This window comes from Hydractinia symbiolongicarpus, chromosome 5 (genome assembly GCF_029227915.1).
Source record: "Hydractinia symbiolongicarpus strain clone_291-10 chromosome 5, HSymV2.1, whole genome shotgun sequence".
Lineage (NCBI taxonomy): Eukaryota > Metazoa > Cnidaria > Hydrozoa > Anthoathecata > Hydractiniidae > Hydractinia > Hydractinia symbiolongicarpus.
In genome coordinates this window covers 23553579-23572176 of record NC_079879.1, presented here as the reverse complement: position 1 = coordinate 23572176, position 18598 = coordinate 23553579, and the positions used below count along the sequence as shown (strand labels likewise).

The following is an 18598-nucleotide window of genomic DNA, read 5'->3' as shown; positions in this document are numbered from 1 at the left end:
AATCAGGACTTAGATGCTGAGAAATAATTGTTGGTATAAATGATAACCAGAATAGCTAAACATTATTTATATAAATATGATCTAAATACCAAACTGGTTATGTAAACATAATTATATCACCACATAGCTTGATAAACCCTTTAAAAAACACCTTGTTTTAATGAAAAACATGACGTCACGCATTAATAAGCATATTTACTAAAGTTTTTAAATCAAAATTATTTAAGGTTGAAGTTTCAAAAATTAATCCTAGAATAACTTTTTTCGTCGAAGTAAATCATTTGCGAAAGCGTACAAATCAATTTGCCACCGATTGGACAACGAATCATTCGCAGCTTTTTGTCATAAGCAAAGGTTGTTCTTCTTTAGCAAAAATATCAATTACGTGTTGCTCCTATGCTAGTGGGGATACCATGGTCCCTGTTGTATTAATATTTGGAGAAAAGATAGGTTTCATGTGTACTCAAATTCATATACCATTCATTTGGCTTTATAAGAGTTCCATTATATTTACAACGTTTCATTCTAAAACTACAATACAACAACCAAACACAATTACTTTCATTGCTGAGTGGATCGACTCAATACGTTTTATTGTAATTGTTTACATATTATACCAAGTTTTCTTCCACACTACGATATAACATAAACAAGAAATAGCGCAAAAAGCTACAAAAATTGGCTTCTTTAATAAGCGGAAATTTTACTGAAACAAAGAGAAGAGTCGACTAATCTAGTGTTTCACTTGACTCAACCTTAAATAAATGGAAAGCAGAGAAGACAAGTAGGACAAAAAATTATAGAGTCCTCAAAGGGACTCTAACACATAAAAATATATATTTGCATATTAAACAAAATGAAAAGTTGTTCTCAAATCTTTTGGGTTTTATTGGAAAAACTTTTTTTCGTTTTAAAGTAGTAAGCTACAGACATATTTTGTGACGACAATGTAATAACATAGTCATCATAATTTATTATTTTTTAGATATTGCGAAGTTACACAGAATTACATAATTTTTGTAGTGATGCTATCGTGACAAAATTTGAAGTTTAATAATGATCTCATCTTTCATTGCAGGTAAAAATGTAATGTCAGCGTTAGAGTCAATGACACCACACGTTTCCGCGTTTCAAATAAATAACATTTAATATCTTAGAAAGAAAACAGATTTTTATAAAAATAAATAAATCATTTGTCGTTTTAGGGTCCAAAACATTATCGGTAAGACGCCGAAAGAAAAGTTTGAGAAAAATTGTGTAGCTACCTACACATCTGAGTTCATGTACCCTTTTATAGAAAGTTATATTTGGTTGGCACAGAATTAGCAAAAGAGAAGTTTGAAACACCAGAAGTTAATAAAAACAAAACATTTTAAATCGTACCAAAAACTCGTCTCTTTCCGCCCATGTTCACACATTGCGGCTAGGAATCATTTCAGAATATAATCTGTAAACGTTTACGTTTTGATTATTTTCTCATAAAAGACGATTGGCGGTCAGAAGATACTGCAAATGTGCTAACAACACTGCATTAAAAGCGCGCCTAAGTAGGGACGAGAACCTGGAATCCTATGAAGTCGAATGCGCTACCACTACACCATCTCAGCATTGAACCAAGATTATTTACTAAAAAACGTGTATTACATTCCTTTTCCCATATGGTTAGCTTTGTTTTGTGTAAACAGAAAGCACAGCAGACATGGAATTCGTTTTGATAAAATTCCCTACTCGCAACGTGTGAACATGGTGTTAGATAAAGCAAAATGTCTCGAAACAAAATCTCGTAAAAGTTCAGATTTCCCTTTGATTCACATTACTTTATTCGTTTTTGATCAACTGAATTGATTTTTGATTTTTTCAATCACTTCTTCTGACATCACGTGGCTAACAACTTTTACAAATTGTTCCCACGTGTAGTCTGGGTTCTTTGTCTCTATATGTTCAAACACGTTTTCAAAAGTAGTTAACGAATTTGAAAAATTGTTTTCGTGTTTGAATAACAAATCACAGGTTGCGTTTATATCTCGTGACAATGGTTTAGGCTGTTTATTGTTCAGTATTTGTACAATATTTGCTCTGATCACTTTCAATGTGTGGTGATCAATCGGCAACTTCATATTATCTAAATATATAGTTGTCATTATTTTAAATCTGTTACTTGAAATAAGAATCATGGTAAAAGTACAAATAAATGATTAGTATATTCGAGCAAACTGTTTTACCAAGCCAACCCAAAACATCTAAACAGGAACTTGTTCCATTTCTATTTTCAACCTTTATCCAATTAACCTCAACAATAGAAAGTGTTTAGAATTCCTTGATATATTTCTCTCTGAGAAACCACTCACAAAGAATTCTCTTTTACTTTAAAGGTCTTAAATGTTGGTGAAAAAACTTACCTGGGAGTTCGACTACTTGATCGTTTTCTACTGACGTTTTAGATTGACCAGCCAACTCTACAACTGAAACAAGAAGTTGTGTATACATTGCAGAAATATCTGAAGAGTTTATACTTAACATGAATTTATTTACAATTTGTCCACACTGTATAGATTGACCAATCTTACATAATACGGAAACGTTTTTTAAAGTAATTCCAGGTGCTTCTTTAAAGGGTATCCAACATTTATACAAAAAATGCAGGCAAACAACACATTCCTCCAAAGCATAAATTTTAATTTGCACGTTATGACTGAGGTCCTTAAAGCACTTTTGGAAACTGCCGTGATTTTAAGTAAGATCGGACAAGACGCGGGAAAAAATTAGGTATGCTCAATCAGATAATCTAGTTGATTTTTAACACAGCAAAACATAGCTATTCCTTAGATTGGGGATGGTGAAAAAATGTGGTAAAATGCTATAATGAATAAATTTATTTGGCACAGTAACAAATAAAAATAAATAAAATGATGAGACATCCAAAAATCAATACTGACATCAATATTTTTTGCAGATCATTTGTGACCATATTTTTTTCTGATAATTTATATATATATATATATATATATATATATATATATATATATATATATATAAATTCTTTTTAGGGTGGGGGTTGTTAGAAGGAACGGCTTATTCGAGTATAAGGTACTAAAAAACTACTAACCAGTTGGATTTTGGTTATTTACATTTTCGTCAACCCCATCAATGATTATATTCATTCTATTACAACCGACATCATTTCCATGCTCTAAAATGCAACATTTAGTAATATCAACACCCATCCCAAAACGTTTTTTAAAGTAAATAAACAAATTTTGTTTATTTCTGTTAATAAACTAAAGTTATCGAAAGGAAACTGATGGGGGGATGCAAAACTCCCTTATATTAAACGGTTTGCATTCATTATAATCATGACTGCTGTTCATGGTTTTTTAAGGACACTCTTGGAGGAAAGAATACGGAAGGAGAAACAACTCTTTTAAATCTATTGAAACACTGCGTGAGGTTCTAGCAGGTGTCTGTATAGAAACTTAGTTTGAAATTTTGGCGGTTATGTGACTAAATTATTCGTGAATAAGAATTCGCAACTATGATTGGTTATAAAAACAATTAGATAATTTGATGATGAATTTGATAATATTATCAAAACAAGAAGCCATATTGAAATCGGTAAAATTTCTTTTGTTCTTATGTTAACATAATTAGCGAAGAAGCACATGCTCGACACTTTTGTAAACAAAAAGAAAAAGTTTATATCTCGTTTTAAAACGACGTTCTGTTATAAGAAGTTATTTTTTTAGTTAGAATAAACATTAATCCAGCACACATTTTGTCGGCACTCGTCCGGCGCATATCTATCTATATTGTTTTTCATGATCAAAGTGGTATACTCAAGCCTGCAAAAATAGGTTAATATCATGGTTAAGCGCTCATTTTCAAACGTATTGTTGAAGTTTTTAATAGCAATGTTTACCGTCTTATAGTAGGCACACTTTCCATACAAATATCACGTGCCTGCAGCGTGTTACAGTCAGATTTCAGTAGAAAAAAGTTAGCCCCTATTAAAGGAGAATATGGAATTTGATCAATTTTTTGCGAAAAAGACTCGGTCGAGCACCTCACGCACTGATTCTTTTGAAATTAAAAACAATAGAAAATTCAATACATTTAAAGCGTACAGAAATAAAGTTGTTTCTCCTTCCGTATTCTTTCCTCCAAGGGACACTGTAATGTTCAGACACATAAGTATATTCATTATCTTTCAAAAGTTCTGTTTTTTTTTACAAATTATTTATTGGATATATATAAAATCAAATTAAATTGTCTGTAAGATAATTGCTATAAACTAGTCAGTGACCCGTGGAAAAATCCACATGTTCGACTGCCCTTTTTATACTAGCAGCACCCTTTTTCATGACAGACAGAGACCTATTTAATTTAAAAATTCAAGAATTTTTTTTTTTTAATTTTTATTAACTAGTCGATATGACCCGTGGAAAAATCCACTTAGGCAGGATAACAATGGAAAAGAAAACCCTTACTTGAATTTTAATAACGTCTGCAAGGACCCATCAATACATAAAAATGTTTTTTCTGAAATTTTATAACCCATTGCCTTTATCATATAGATTTTGAAACAGTGATCAAGAAAATATATAGGATCATGTAATTTTGATAAACAGTTATAGAGATATTGGGGTTTAAAGGTTTTTATGTCCCAGTAGGTAACTAGTTACCTACGCGGTGAAAAATCACTGACGTCACCACCTTGGTTCTAAGTCATCTATACGATGAAGGCAACAGGTATACAAATTTCTAAAAAAAAAAATTTCGGTTTGGACGGGGCCATTGCTGACGTCAGCAAAATTTTTAAACCCTTATTTCTCATTACCGCTCATCTAAAGCACATGATCATATACATTTTCTTGATCAGCGCTTTAAGCTCTCCAAAATAGAGGCAAACAAAATTCTAAATTTATTTTAGTCGACGGTTGCTGACGTCACAAAAAATTTTTCCTGCCTGAGTGGATTTTTCCACTGGCCTTATCGACTAGTCTCTATAATAATAGCCGTCGTCTGTCTGTCTCTGCGCAACATGGCGGAACAAGTAGCGAGACCCGTGGAAATTCCCTGCTGTTTATTTTGGACCCCTGGCATACCCCGTTTTTTAGGCTTGGTTTTTACTGCTCACGCGTTATTAACCAACCACAAGGCCTGATTGTCACCAATAACCATTCCAAGTTCTTCGCAGCCTCAACAAGCCGACGCAGGACCCATGCTTAACTTACGAATGTCATTTTTGGTTAACAGTGATGTTGTGAGCTTTGTAGGTCTCCTTTTGATCATTTTCTCTCTAAATACTTTGTATCTACAGGAATATTTATTTTCTGTGTGTTTTCACATGTTGAGGTTAATATTTCACCACGTTTTCTAGCCATGTATAAATCTTAAAACAAACCAATTTTAAGTTTTTGGCTAACTACGAAACGTAGATTTTAAGGGGACTGGCTATAGCTATCGTAGCCAAACCCCTATATTTCCTTATACGTTCGTCGAAAACCCACGATCCTATACATTTTTCTCATCAGCGTTTTAACCTCTACACATTACAGGAACGAATACACTAAACTTTGCTAAACTTTTTTTGTATCTGCACTGCTGAAGTCAGCAAAAATCTATAACAATCTATTTTTTCCATTGCCCTTCTGCCTGAGTGGATTTTTTTCCGGGCCTTATCAACTAGTCTAATATAATAATACGAAGTGTATGTGACGGTCATAGTGGATATCGTCATTTTCCTTTGATGTCGCCGAAATTTTCTTTGTCTGAAATGTGTAATATTATGACGTTACGGCGCGACGCTAATAACACTCCTTTAACGTCAATATCCTATATTAAATTAATGAACCATTACAGCGCATTTAAAACTTTAGGGCCAAATAACTTGGTAACGAGACGGTGACGTCAATAATTTTTCACCGCGTGGGTAACTAGGGACCACCTAGTTGCAACTTGGGTAATTTTCCCAAACCCTAATATCTCTGCAACTGTTTATCAAAAGTACATGATCCTATACGTTTTCTTGATCAGCATTTCAAGATCTATGTGATGACAGCAGCAGGTATACAAATTTCTAAAAATAAATTTTAAGGTTTTGACGGGTCTTTGCTGACGTCAGCAAAAGTTTTAATCCCTAATATCTCCTTAGGCGTTCGTCGCGAACATATGATCCTGTACATTATTTTGACCAGCGTTTCAACCTCTACACATTACAGACAAAAAAAAAAAAAACTTCGCAAATTTTTTATCTGCACTGCACTGCTGACATCTGCAATTGATCACTTTTTTATTGACCTTTTGCCTATGGATTATTCCATGGGCTTATCGACTAGTTTGTCCTAAAAGTTTTAAATGCATTGTAATGGCTTCATTAATCTATATAATAATACCCAAAGTGTGTCCGTCTGTCTGTGACAGGCAAAGTTGATATCGTCATTTTCTTTTGATGATGCCGAAATTCTCTTTGAAATCACCGAAAAAATTATGCCCATTTTGCTAGCGGGTTTACTTTGTTTACATCACGTGATGAAAACGACTCAATTTGATATGCTGAAATAAATTTAACGGCTAACTTTCGAAAAATGGTGTCCTCTCGCCACCAAAAAAAACCCACAAAAGAACGATCTTAAAAAAAGTAAAATAAGTGGTTTAAAAAAGCATATTTGCATATTTAGAAAGAAAAAAGTCCAAGTGAAGAAGTAGAAAAGTGAAGTTGAAAGTGGAAGTGAGGCTGAAAGTGAAAGTGGAGATACGTGAAGCTAGAATTAGAGTAAATTTAGAAGTAGAAAATAAAGGCCACAAAAAAAGCACAGAAGAACGATTCGTTTACCTTGAAAAAAAGGGAAAAAAGTGGTTTAAAAAAGCATAGCTATATATTTAAAAAGAAAAGAGACCAAGTAAGGAAGTAAAGTTAGAAGTAGAAAACAAAGGCTAGAGTTTTAAGCAGATTTCAAATCACAAATAGTAAGAACTTTGATATTCTTAAAAGTTTGGTTTTTATGTTGGTGGAGCAAGCAGACTGACTCGCATTTCCTAGGAAAAGCCACAGTTTTATATTTTACCGTGTATGTAGTCATATTTGTTTACGTTTTTTTGCATAATTTATGTGCCCTGGCACGTAACTAATGTATTGTCCTAAAATTCAAATTGCTACATAAAGCTGTTGGGTGACTTAAAAACCGAAAACTTTGGTTTGTTGAACTAGCTAGCTTTAGCAAAACTTTTACAGGATAGTAGGATGTACTTTTATGCCCATACAGTAAATAGATAAATTCCGTTGTTTAAAATTTCAGTGGTAAGCTCTTTCGACTTTGGCATTTGCATGGCAGGGAAAAAGATTAGGGTGCTAGGTGAAGCAAAGTAATTATCAGTTTAATTCTTCAAATGAAGGCATTCTTAATGAATTCAAATAAATAAGAAGGCATCAACCTACACTTGATAATAGTGTATAACCCCAATGATGTCCCCATTAGAGGAAATCCATAGTAACAGACCTTTCTTCACCAAATCCTAGCATCTTTTTCCTGCCACAAAAAAGCCAGAGCCAAGAAGCTTACCGCTAAAAAGTAAACGAATGACGTCACGCTGGAATTCATCTATAATATTTTTCACATTACCTGTGCACTTTACAAGGGGGACACATGCAATATGACAAGTGAAAGATTTTGTAATCCAATGGCCGATGACTGTATGCACTGAAATGACTGATTTTTCTGAATTTTGATGTGTTTCATAACCTTTTTGTGGAAGATTGATGGGTAATGGCAATATACGACATGCTGAATGAAAGATGTTTTTCTCAAAAGCCAATCTGTTTTACATTTTTGTAAACTTTTGTTAATAAACCATATTTAATGTTTCCAAAATATTGATCTTTTTTAATTCAAGTTTATTCTTTGCTTATTGATTTATTGACATTTAGGTTCAGAATTGCTCGTACAGGGCAGTACGAATCATCATACTAAAAATAATTTTTTTTGCGTAATTTTTTGTGTTCTTAACTGGTTTTTTTTTACATTTTATGTACATTTTTGTGGGAGAGAATGGTATGCAACTGAAATGACTGATTTTTGTACATTTACATTTCATGTTTTCTAACTATGGCTTTTCATATTTTTGTATAAGCTTTTAAGGGAAAGACAATATTTAAAATGTGTAAAGAACTTATCTTTGTTGATTTGTGCTAACTCTTGCAGGCCTCCTTTTTGACATTTCAGAATAAAATACTGAGGGTTTTCAACATAACTACTTAAGATGTACATACTAGAGATGCACTATTTCTGACATTGTTATTATCCGTGTTGCGACTGTTGCTGTTCTTACTGTCGGTTTTGTGAGTACTGGTGTGCGAGTGTCGATGTTGTGAGTGTCGTTGTTGTAACTTTTTATCAACTAGATTTTGCACCTTGCAAGCTGTTCTTTTTTATTTCGTGTAAGATTTGACATTTGACATTTTGTGTAAGATTTTAAGAACATTTTTTTGCTTATGTTAGCGAAACATCTAAAGAAACTTATTTTTTTAATGGCCTTTTGCCTAATTGGGTTTTTCCACGGGCTTTATCGACTAGTCTATATAATAATACGCCAGTTCCGTCTGTCTGTCTGTAACTTTTGCAAAGTGGATAAAATTTCTTTGATAAAGTCTATAAAACATCGCCAGTAAATTTGTTCTGTAAATTACCAAACTTTGACGTTAAAGCCATATTAAAGCCATAAGGAAAGTATATTAAGATTAGTGAAGCCATTGCATTGCACTTTTAAATTTAAGGCTAAATAACTTGGAAACGGGTGGAAATAACTGACGTCATCTCCTGTGTGGGTAACTAGGGACTACCTGGGACCAATTTGGGTAAGTTTCCCAAACCTGGGTCACCCAAACCGTTTCGGAATGGGCGGGTTAATGACGTCATCAAAAACCTTTAAACCTCAATATCTCTGCATCCGTTTGTCAAAAGTACACGATCCTTTACATTTTCTTGGTCAGCGTTTCAAGATCTATACGATTAAGGCAACAGGTATACAAATTTCTAACAGCTTTATGCAGCATTTTGAACTTTAGGACAAATACATTAGTTATGCACCAGGAGACACATTAATTATGCAAAAAAAAGTAAACAAATGCTAGCTTTTTTATAAAAAACGTGGTGAAACATAAAACTTAAAGAATTTAAAGCTCCTATGCATTTTTTATTGAGAATACTATTCTCCTTGACAATTTTAAGTGTGCTACATATAAAAACGGAACGTCTAAAAATATAAACGTTCTTACTTTTTTTCAATTCCAATTCACTTGAAACTCTAGCATTCATTTTGTACTTCTAACTTTACTACTTCTAGCTCCACTTTTCACTTCCAAAGTAACTTATAAACTTCACTTTTCTAATTCTACTTCTACTTTTCACTTGGTCTCTTTTTTCTTTTTTATATATGCTTTTTTGAACTACTTTACTTTTTGCACTTTTTTGAAGACGAAGGGACCGTTCTTTTGTTGTTGTTTTGTGTGTCGATATTAACCCTGTTCCAAAAAATATACATTTTTAATCCACTCCACTTTTTCACTTTGACCTTCCTTGCTCTTAATATCTGCACTTTTTTATGACTAAGGGATCGTTGAAAATAAGACATTTTTTATCCGCTTCTTTAGTTCGCCTTTTGTCGAGAACTTTGTTGAGAGATTTTTATGTTTTCACGCTAAGGAAACTTTGCCGTCCGGTTTGAAAGCATGTACTTGAAAAAATCATACTGCTTATTTTCTATCACATGGTTTCTATCGGTTGCAAGAGAAATGTAACAAAACAAAAAAACTTGGAAAACTCGTGCATTCGGGTGGTAAAAAATATATCGTCTTTGTAGCAGTCATAGACAGACAGACGGAACTGGCGTATTATTATATAGATTTCATATTTACATTGTCCTAAACAATAAGGATAAAGTGAAAAAAAATTCAATCCTCAGGAAACTCATAAAAAATGTACAACACATGAAAAGAAATTTTAAAAATAAACTTGCCTTCCACAGCAATTAGAGGTTGTGCAGGAGGACAACACGGTCTTGCATTACCTAAGGTAAAACAATATAACGGAGATAGACAAAAGCAAAGATTGGACAGATAAAGTACAACTAACGTTAAACTTACGTTTTCTGTACCATATTGTAAAACATACTGCAACAACAACAGTAACCGCAAATATTGTTAATGGAATGGCAATTTTAACAGTTAACTTATCGTCATCAACAGCATCTGGTACTTTTGTGGTGAAAGTAGCATTGGCATGCTGTGTAGGGTTGTTTGTTGATGTGCTGTCATCAACTTGCTTTGTAGTTGATTTGGTGGATGTAGTCGGTGATGTTGTTGTGGCCGGTGCCACTGTGGTATTAACTGAGACATCACATCCCCCATCTTTTTGATTGGTTGCACACCTCTATAAGAAACGCAAGCAATTGGTATGATGAATTCACCCTCATGTATGCATTTTAGGCTAACCAATGTTTTTAATCGTTTATAAGTCTCCCTTGGACAATTTTAAATCACATTTTAGCAGAAAGTGTTTAATCCAGTTTAGCGGTTAATCAAGTGAGGTACTTTGGTAGTGTCGTTAAGTCATTTTGTTTAACATTTTTTGATGGGAAGACAAAAAAATATGAACTAGCTTTTTTATATACAGAGTTCCAAAGCTATATATTTCTTGCAATATCTTGCCATAAGACACAGTAAACAGTCCCCCTAAGAAGCTAAAGTACAAACTAAAAAAAGGGCTGTAGGAAAGGTATTTATTTATTACGGACTTAAGTATAGTTCTCATTTTAGGCTAATGATGGCTAAATCACAGTGGACAAAGGCCCTCTTTTGATTTTTAACTTCATAATGTTTTAGTTTACGCTATAAAAACTACATTTTATTAAACTTTTTTGCAATAGAGTTGCAGTGTGTTAGCTAGAAATTCTCACTCATGGCCGCTAGGCCCCTATTAGGAATTTCCTGAAGATCTTCATGGTGGTGTCCGTAGTTCATGTTCGTCATGTTCTCAGATGCCTGGAAACAGCCTTTCCCACCACATTTTTTACTAAAACATTGGTCGAAAACTTCGCGTTTTTTACTTGCGTGCTACCCTTTTTAACTTTAAGTGAAATGCTAATCTAACGTTAACAACGTAAGAATAAATAAATAAAAATTTGCCTAGTTAGCAAAGTGGTAAGGATCGCTGATACATTTTGGAGAACCAAGACATGGCAAAGAAGGCAGACAGCCACAAGCCTGAAAAGCTTGCAAGCTACGTTACACTAAAAATTTGAAAAACTGTGATAAACATCTTGTAAAGTATCTACCCCAAAAGAGTGAAAAGTGTAGTTTTAGTGTATCCTGGCATTTATCAACATGAGAATTTTCAAAATATGCATGCTCTTCAAGAACATTGTAGCTTTTTCAAAATCTTTTATTGGGAAAAGTAAGCTACTTTTTCCCAATGTACCGTTTACCGGCCTCTATTTATGCTAGTTAAACACCTTGAGTTGTTGAGGAAGATACATTTTTCCTTTTGGTAATTATAAGATCACATTTTATATTGTTAAGATTTCTTTCTAATAAAACTAAATGTTTTTAGATATTTTTTCAAGCACTTGGAATCGTTTGGCTGTCCTGACCAGATTTTATCAAGTATACAAGTACTTAAAGTCTTTATTCTAGTCCTTTCGCCTTAAAAAATAAACAATTTTAGATATTATCTTGGAAAGATATGCTGTATGGCATAACATAACTTAACTTAAAAACAAAATAATTTGATACAAATGATCTAACCTTTTTCTCTCCCATTCTGCTACAATCGCTTTTGTTCACGGGATTTCTAGAGCAGTAACAACAGCTTTGACTACAGTGACCGTTTTCTCTATAGAAACCCAAAATGCATTGACATTTCCTGTTCCTTAATGGGGTACAGCTGTCTTCTTCTTCTTCATTATTACTGCACTCAGAGCAATTGTTACATATTTCATACGATGTTCTTTCAGAAAAAGTATTATTATTTATGCAGGGTACGCAATTAATAGTAATCGGCCCATCAATTACATCAGTACTGTAGCAGTTATAGTTTAGGCCATATCCAGCAACACATTGCATGCATTTTTGACATGTAATTTCTCCATTGACTCTAACAGGGATCTCAAACCTGTTACAATGATGGGACTGTTGTGCAAGTGACTAAAAAATTTAAACGAATATTACCAAATATATAAAAACTACATTACTATAGTAAAATCCAAGCAGTATTTACAGTGTTGAGTATATTGTCAAAGTTTTTTTTGTGTCAGACCTGGGATTCAACATGTACCTATTTCAAACCATGATACCACTTACCTCTGACAACAGGATAATGAGAAAGACTGAGGCTACATTTTTTAATAAATATCTAAAAAGAGAATATTTTTTGTAAACATTGAATCTGATAATTCTGATATTTTCAACAACCTACTTTCTGCCCAACAGCCTTTTCTTACAACACAAATCACATGTGAGATGTGACGTAGATACTTAGTGCAATTAAAACTGCTTTTAAAGATGATTGTTTAAAACGCTAGCACCAGTATTTTTACTAAAGAATCATAAGGTGCATACACACAGGCAAGTAAAATACGAAGAGTCAAAAGCTTAAAAAAAATCATTTTAGATATTTGATACCCTTTACTCACAAAATATGTGCCAGCTTCAAAGGTGCTATAGATATCCAATTTACTTATAGCATATTTTTGGTAGAAATATTGTTTTTTGACTTTATCCCAAAATCATACATGTGTTCACACAGATTTGCTGACAGAGGCAAAAATTATATATAGCGCATTCTTACTAATAAAGAATGGTGGTGTGTGACAAAATAAGGCAAAAAAGCCTTTATGTCTCGAGATGGGGCTTTCTTCAGTTATTATTATTAATTTACTTAGTTTGCTAATTAAGATTTCATGAGGTTTCATGTACGCTACATAATCTAAAATACATGCATGGGGATCTCACATGTATATTGGATGCCTGCTTATCTAGTATGACAAAATCTCTGATTACCACAGTGTTATAATACTGTATTTTCCGGTATAAATCCCGCGGGTTATAAGTTGATTTTTACAAGTTCTACCATTGGTGCGGGTTATATTGTGGTGCGTGTTATGTGATAAGTTTTATATTTTCTGTCATTTATTGTGAAATTTAAAGTTTATACATTCAATGGAGAAAATAGTACCAACGGGATAAAATGCGTCCATTAATATAACTGCATGCGCAATCCTATATCTACGTAATCTTACTTCAACTACGTGATTTAATTTTTTTTACACAGTGAAATTGCTTTTTTTAACTTTCTTTAGCTTGCCATTGCTAATATTACGAGCTCTCTCTGAAACACAATTCTAGAGATCATTTTTCTTTTGTGTTGAATGTAATTCTAATCTATTTATCTCTGCAATCACATTGAGCACATTGATATGATTTGCTTTTGGTAATAGAGCAATATAGCAGGTATCATTTTTAGGCTTAATTGACACGTATTACACAACCTAGTGCCCAGGACTTAACTATTAATTCCTGTTAAAAATTTTGAAAAATGTTAAAATTAAAGTATAGATAATAATTTTCTTTTTTTATCTTCGCTACCTTCGAGCAACAGGTGGCCACTGAAAATATCAAAAATAAATATAAAATACAATTAATAATACACACGCAACTATCTCCTCCTCATTGCCGCCATTCATTAAAAATGCACACTGTGATTGCTGAGATATAAATGATCACAAAATTCTATAAACATTAGAAAAGAACGTTCCGTACATCGCTGTTACAGGCAATCCGTGATAATTATTATGTTGTTTATTTTTATGCCAAAAAAACTTAAATATACATAAAAAACAGAGATTTTACTTTAGGTTTATACTTGATAGAATGGTTTTTTATTTGTTGTTTAATCGCAGGAAGCAAGAGTTATTATTGGCTGAAACTAATGTCTACAAATAAAAAGAAAACAGCATTGTCTGATTTAGTACTGTCGGCATTAGCAGAAGATCGATTTGTCAAATTAATTTTAATTCATTATTATTTCGGCAATCGGAGACAAGGAAGTTAAGGACTGAGAGAGTCGCTAGTTCAGACACTCTGTTCTCGTGTTTGGGGTTCACCAGTTTAAACTTTCCCCCACAAAGGTGCGGGTAAGTAAAACACATTGATTAAAATTTTATGCAGGTTATACGAAGGTGTGGGCTATGTGATAGCATCTAGTTTATAACTCCCTAAAAAAGCTGAGCTGCGGGTTATACCATGTGCGGGTTATATACCGGAAAATACGGCATTGATTTTTGAAAAGAAAAAATATAACAACCTTTCCTTTGCAGCATCATACAAAATGTGTAACACACACAATACATACTTCAACTGCATGCCATCTGAAGCTTCATAAGAAATAAAATAATGATGCAAACTTTTCCAACAGAACCATATGCTTGCAATTTTTTTTATTTAGTATAAGCTGTATAGGCTAGTCTAAAATGCATAAGAACAGAGAAACTAGTGACACTAATTATAAGAGATTAAAAAACAGAAAAATTTACAGTTGTCATTGTACATACACTAAACATATTTATATTTTTATTTACACCTTTGACTGCAAGGTTATTTAATTCAGAAAAAAATTGCCAGAATCACACATTTGTTGACAATTTGGAAATGGGTGCAACCTTAACATCGAAAATTCAATCCTTAAATTAGCCAAATGATATGCCGGCATAAAATTGCTGATGGCAGTGTGCAATGGCCATTAGTTGGCAATTAATTTACCAGAACAAATATGCAAAGTTCCAACAGTTTTGTGAAAATACAATGAGATGTGCAGGGTTGCAGACTCCAAAGAGATTTTTCTTGCATATCTGAAAATGTTATAGAAAAAAAGTAAAATTATAATTTTGTTTTTCTAGGCTGTAGCTATGTGGTCTTATACAGAGCATACCTATTAATAACTCTCAGTGAATATTAAAATATTCAAATGAAATTTAAATGAAACAATGTTGAAGCAAATGGGGAAACAAATGAGATATACGAATAGAAAACGATTATGAAACAATTTTAAAAGGAATCAGAAACGATTCTCAAAAACATTTTTTAAAACGAATTCTGAAGTGTTCCCAAAATAATAAACAACCAAAAACAAGATAGGTTTATTTTTTGAACCTATGTTTGACATAGGACCTTTTTCATTTTAGCAGTGGTCAAATGCACAAGATTACTTTGAATGGAGAAGTAAAACAGTGTTTTTACTGTGGCTATATTTAAGACTTTGTGGGATGCTGTTTTGGCAACTTTTCTTGTTAAAAATTTTAGGGTGGGTGCTTAATCCAGAGGGAAGTCAATCCAGAGAAACACTTATTAAAAATGTTAAAATGTTAAAGCTACGTCAGGGGAAACATGTGTTAGCCTCTCATTCATGCTGAATTTTTCAAACAAAATGGCGAGCCAAAGGTGATGCTTCACAAGGAAAATGAAAAAAGAAAACAACTCATATGAGCGTAATAATATATTATGTTTTAAAAGAAGCAGATATTCTTTAGTAATAAGTACATATTAGTTGATATAATAAAAATTATTTTTTTACCGGACAGTCCCTTTAATCGACAGCTTCAACTGTATCATTAAAAACAGTTTATAACTGCTTGTGGTTAAATTAAATTTTTTTAAAAAAGTTAATTAAATGCAGTGTTAAATGTCTTTTTAAATCGCATTTTAAAAGTTTGAGAACGAAAAGCGGCATTTAATAGTTGTGAACAATGCTTCTCATGTTTCTTAAATTAAACGTGCTTGAATCTTTTTAAGTAATTTAATCAACAACACATTCTTGCGTAATGTATTATAAAACTTTGCGAAAGATTTTTATTTTTTAATTACTTCACGCTAATACTTAAGGGAATAGCTTATCAATACATTTACACAATGCATCTCGCTATTACAAGAAACATAGTTGCTCCGATATTACTTCGTGAGCGCATTGTTTTTTAACACGCAAATAAAAACTTGCAAAACCCTTAGGGATTTAATTATAACAAAAGAAAAACGACTGACATCGTTCACCCAAAGGTGAGATATTAGCGTTTACGCGGTAGATTACATTCAGACTGTACTGTAATTTATAATAAATTATTTATTATAAATTACTTCCTAGAACGAACTAAGGTGTTCTGTTAATATACTTAGCATTTTTACACCACTTAAAGAACACTCACGGGACTAATAAGAGTAAAATAAACCAGGAAAAAATTGGAAAAACACACGCGCAAATTTTCTAAAATAGATTAACGTGTGCGATGTGTAGCACCCGTGTTGTTTTCTTCGTGGAATTCTCTATAACAGTACCCACAACGGAATATTTACGTATTTTTTCTTTGGTATTCATTGTGAAAAGAGAATTTTTTATCTTAACGTGTAGACAGGTATATTACCTGCAACAAAAATTAAAGTTTTAGATCTTAACATAAATGTTCTTTGCGCTTGCCTAAACTTTGCTGCATGTGATGTCATTATTTATAATCGGGTCCAGTCCTAAATGAAATTGCACATGTCTGTCTTTTTATGAGAAAAAAATTGATTACATATGCAAAGGCTTGCACAACAATTTTAAATAAGAAAAACAAGCGAAGTAAGTTTTTTTTTTAATTTCTTATGCTTTTCTGACGACTGAATGCTTGATGAAAGACTTTTTTGATGGTGTTATTTTCGTGAAATGTTAATTTTCCAAATAGAAAATATAATAAAATAAACACACACCTTTTTTTTCACTGTACGTTTTAAAATGGCGTCTTTTTTCTGAACGCGTGGTCGCAGACTTTTCGTTTTTGCACCATTATATTCAGCATAAATAAATTCAAAAAGGTTCCCGGTTTTTTTTCTAACAACGTTGTTATGAAATTATTTGTATATATATATATAATTATTCAAAAAAATGCATAGTTTTTTCTTTCTGTCGCCATAATTCGATATATATTCCATATCATGCATAATGTTTACAAAAAATATGCTCAATTCATTTTGCACATATTTTCTCAAAGGTGTGAAGGATATAACACCTCTGCAAAGGCTTTTTTCAGAAAAAAGGTATGTTCCAAATATTTTCATGGAATATAAAATATATATGCCATTCGAAAGAGAATTTTGTTTTCTATATGTCATGAATTTTTTGCAAAAAACCTAAAAAAAAATTTTGTTGCCTTTTCAGTAACCTTAAGGGTCAAAAAAATACCCATACCAAATAGGGTTAAGATAATCTTGAGGCAGGTGAACTTGAATTTCCCTTACTTAAGGTACTGGAAGGGTTAGGGTTAGCATCACTTCATGCAAATGGCCATGGGGTAGCCATAAGTGTGCTAAAGAATTCGATATTCATTGTCATACTTCAGCACACACACTCCCAAGCATACTAGCAATCTGGCAGAAGACAATAATTCATAAAAAATTCTCAAATTTGCTAGCTAGCCTGTATATATATTATATTGTTCCATGGAAAGAGATTCTAGTCTTGGCTTCATATTACCAATGGCCCACAATAGCGTAGTTTGCGAACCAGGATCAGTAAAAATAACTTTCTCCTGCTCCAGAGGACAAAAAAGACACATAAAATCAGGTAAAAAAATCAACAATTTGAATTTTCGGAAAGGGAGACTTACATCAACTTACATATTTTATCCGAAAAACATTAAACTCGATTTATTTGTTATGTCCAAAATTTTCCCTTTGCAATTCAGCTAAAAATAATGGACTTAAATATCAAAACAAGGTACTGTCCAGTAAAAATATAATAATAAAAAAGTAGCCTGAACTGAATTGCACTTTTCTTTTTTTTTTTTGCGAAAATATAAGTGATTATATTTCTAAAGTTTTACAACTCGGATAACATTTCCTTTATGTTTACAAATTTTTCATATCGCACGTTGTTGAAAGCAAATTTATACCGAAGCCAATGCCATCTTCGGGAACGACTTCATTTAGCACCGGGCTAAGTGGTCCCGACACACGACGTACAACATAACTAGTACCCTTCATACTTTATCGATATTAAAAGTCCGACAGACGTTCAGTCATACTTCTCCAACCAAATGGACCCGACAAATGAAACCGCATTATCCGACATCCTCTCTATATAACAAATACATATTTTTTCTGTCAATAATCCATAACCAACGTAATATCGCATAATACTGCATAATACTGCATAATACCTTTATAATTCATAAAAAATACATAAATTTTCTGTCGATGGCCATACCAACGTAATATCGCATAATACTGCATAATACTGCATAATACCTTCATAATTCAAAAAAAATACATAAATTTTCTGTCGATGGCCATACCAACGTAATATCGCATAATACTGCATAATACCTTCATAATACTCTCTGTCGTTACATAAAAAATACATATTTTTTCTGTCGATGGCCATACCAACGTAATATCGCATAATACTGCATAATACTGCATAATACCTTCATAATTCATAAAAAATACATAAATTTTCTGTCGATGGCCATACCAACGTAATATCGCATAATACTGCATAATACCTTCATAATACTCTCTGTC

The 18598-nt window shown here is 32.6% G+C and overlaps 1 protein-coding gene across 2 annotated transcripts; it reads right to left on the bottom strand.

The window, feature by feature from the left end:
* Positions 1 to 451: 451 nt before the first annotated feature.
* Positions 452 to 14545, bottom strand: LOC130645506 (uncharacterized). Of its 2 annotated transcripts, none has more exons than XM_057451513.1 (8): positions 14403 to 14545; positions 12353 to 12404; positions 11798 to 12196; positions 10139 to 10424; positions 10012 to 10062; positions 3107 to 3190; positions 2400 to 2462; positions 452 to 2122 (listed from the first exon to the last, which is right to left on the bottom strand). In XM_057451513.1, exons 1-8 carry the CDS (start codon positions 14411 to 14413, stop codon positions 1833 to 1835), a joined length of 1236 nt encoding a protein of 411 aa, XP_057307496.1. In that variant the 5' UTR covers positions 14414 to 14545; the 3' UTR covers positions 452 to 1832. The 2 variants fall into 2 exon arrangements, with proteins under 2 accessions (XP_057307496.1, XP_057307495.1); XM_057451512.1 differs by having other exon boundaries at positions 14355 to 14542.
* Between the last annotated feature and the right edge of the window lie 4053 nt (positions 14546 to 18598).

What these genes read in the sequence shown, in the direction of transcription:
- LOC130645506 (XM_057451512.1), bottom strand. Translation starts at nt 14,413, where the DNA reads ATGCAGTTGAAGTATGTATTGTGTGTGTTACACATTTTGTATGATGCT. An exon ending in GCAGAATGGGAGAGAAAAAG is followed by an intron (nt 10,425 to 11,797) that starts GTTAGATCATTT and finishes CGTTTCTTATAG; the next exon opens with AGGTGTGCAACCAATCAAAA. An exon ending in TACAATATGGTACAGAAAAC is followed by an intron (nt 10,063 to 10,138) that starts GTAAGTTTAACG and finishes GTTTTACCTTAG; the next exon opens with GTAATGCAAGACCGTGTTGT.